General features: G+C 34.7%; 1 protein-coding gene across 1 annotated transcript; it reads left to right on the top strand.

Annotated features, from left to right (window-relative positions):
• The first annotated feature begins 956 nt into the window (after positions 1 to 956).
• LOC121248877 lies at positions 957 to 1,998 on the top strand. Its single transcript, XM_041147487.1, has 2 exons — positions 957 to 1,348; positions 1,458 to 1,998. The coding sequence occupies exons 1-2, from the start codon at positions 1,234 to 1,236 to the stop codon at positions 1,745 to 1,747; spliced, it is 405 nt and encodes a 134-aa protein (XP_041003421.1). The 5' UTR covers positions 957 to 1,233; the 3' UTR covers positions 1,748 to 1,998.
• The last annotated feature ends 723 nt before the right edge of the window (positions 1,999 to 2,721 follow it).

Raw genomic sequence — 2,721 nt, 5'->3', positions numbered from 1 at the left:
ATAAAGAAGGTCCACAACCACAATTAATCAAGCTAGAAAAAGGAGAAAGATTACATATTTCAACATTGCACATTAGAGTGGTTTGGATTCAGAGATGAGTTGAAATGATTTGTGAATAGTAAAATAAAATATTGTTAGAAAATTATTTTTTTATATTATTATTGTTTTGAGATTTGTAAAAGTTGAATTGTTTATTATATTTTGTACGAAAATTTAAAAAAGTTGTCATGATATGATGAGATGAGTTGAAATGAGTTGATGTAAATTTTGAATCCAAACCATTCCTAAGTGTACAATTAATAATGTTTCATACAGTCATGAAATGCACAAACGACTTGTAGTCATTTTGAAAAAGTGTGAGGTCTATTATTAAAAAATTAATTTTTTTATATAAATTTCATATTTATTTATTTTTTTAAAATAATTACACAATACTTATACACTCACCATTACAATTATTATTCCTCTTGCTGTATATGGTCCATAATTACCACAATCGAGCCGAAAAAACGGAAAACTAAAAAAAAAGTTCGACAACTGAGCCACTTTTCGATAAATTGGTCTGTGGGTTTTGGGCAAGCATTAAAATGGTTAGGTTTTTTTGCTGTTTTATTCGTTTTGGTTTTTCCCAGGTTTTACTCTTACGTGTAGTCCTAGTGTACGACAGTGGCCAGTTACATGATTGAACAATAGCTAGCTAGCCGCAACAGCTTTATAAACAAGTCCGTTATATGCAGGAATAACTGATATTAATTGCAGTCACATCAGACCCACATATCTAATTTATTGCCTTGTTCAGATTGCAGTAAATTTTAGAAACGCAATATGCATTTATCGCTATGTATACCCCTCGGTTCTGGGCAGAGGTCACGTAAAAGAAGCTCTTACAATTCAGTAAATTCTTCCAATATATACACCATAAATTATATTTCCTTCCTTCTTCCGTCTTCCATGGAAATACAAGAGCTTGAGTCCTGTGAAAAACCGTGAGCAATATATTCTTTTGCACACTCTTTCATGTGACCTCTGAATTCTGATCACATTCCACTCTCCCACACTGTTGCCTGTGATTTGCTTCAATACCATCTGCGTTCGAGCACCCCACCCTTGCCTTTAAATATATAGCTAACTTTTCCTTCTCATTTCACACCCACGGCCACCATCCAAAGCTTTTCCTTGCTAATTACGAAGCTGATCAATTACTCAAGAGAAAGAAATTAGAGAGGAAAAGACATGCTCAAAGACATGAAGGGTTTTGTTTGTTGTGTTTCTGTTCATGTACTTGTCATTGTTATCCTTCTTGTTCCAGAAGTGATGTCCGCGAGGCACAATGGCTGGTCACGCTCACGTACGTACGAGTCTCTGGTCTTCCTGTTTTTTAAGTTAGGCACATTAATTTAGGCATTTCAATATGTTTGTTATTTATGCTTATAATGGATCTCATGTTAATTAAACAGGTCATGGAGGCCATGGCCATGCACATTCCAGTACAGAGCCTAAACCAAAAGATGGGATGAATATGGCAAAACCTGATTTCTATAAGGAAAGGAAATCGCTTAAGAGAAATGGACACGATACAGTCCAAATTGCAGGGTCAAGCTTGCCCGACTGCTCTCACGCATGTGGCTCCTGCTCGCCATGTCGACTAGTCATGGTGAGCTTCATTTGTGCATCTCTTGCAGAGGCCGAGACATGCCCTATGGCTTACAAATGTATGTGTAATAACAAGTCTTATCCTGTTCCTTGAAGCTAGCCAGCTAGCTCAGAGATCATAAGATTTCATGCATCTCCTATTTTGATCAGCTACTTTTTCCAGGATTTTGTAACAATATTGTAGTCCTCGATCATCCTCTCTTTTATCTTGTCTTTTTCCTTTTTACCAATTTTTTTTTCTCTCATCCCTTTATAGAGGGCCTCCAAAACTTTTCCGGGATTTTCTTGGTACGCTAGACAATATTGTAAATTTTCCCATTCGGATGTACAAGCTAGTAATGAGAAAGTTCCTAGCTAGAGAGTGGTATTATCTACTTTATTCAAGAAATCTTGCTCGTCAACTGAGCTTCATTTTCTTGAGTTGCACTTACAAATTAAGAACTGTTAGCGATTACTTCTTTACAATTTAGATGTGTTGATTAATTTGAAATGTTGAATATGAATGGGAAGATTCCTCAAGTGGGCCTACAATATTTAATACTACTCCAAATATACAAACAAAACTTGATAAGTACTAAATGTTGTAGAGTTCACTTGATGTGTCTATCTGATCTATTCCAATACTTAGGCTGCATTTAGATGCTGAGGTGAACTCAAATGATCTTAGTTGATCTGTGAATAATAATATTTTGTGGGTCTTATTGAGATATGTTTGGATATAAATAGGTTGAGATAAATATTTGAATGTATTAATTATGTTGAGATGAGTTTAACTTTTTTGTGGGAGTTTTTTTTTTTTAATTAGAAAATGCATACTTGATATTAATCACAGTGCCATCAGACATTACAATATATTGAATACAATCATCAACACAATCTATGTCTATTAATTCATTCTCTAAAAGCACAACTTTCCTTGCTAGTTGGTGAGCATTCACATGCTGAATTTGCCAATTAGAATTAACAAGTAGAGTTCGTATGTCTGAACAAAGATATGTAAGTTTTCCTGCATTTGACCTTCATTGATGAAGCTGCTTGAACAACCTGTCTAGAGTCACCTTCAAATAT

Source organism: Juglans microcarpa x Juglans regia, chromosome 2D (assembly GCF_004785595.1).
Source record: "Juglans microcarpa x Juglans regia isolate MS1-56 chromosome 2D, Jm3101_v1.0, whole genome shotgun sequence".
NCBI lineage: Eukaryota > Viridiplantae > Streptophyta > Magnoliopsida > Fagales > Juglandaceae > Juglans > Juglans microcarpa x Juglans regia.
The sequence above is the reverse complement of the archived record's forward strand: the minus strand, read 5'-3'. Positions and strand labels throughout refer to the sequence as shown.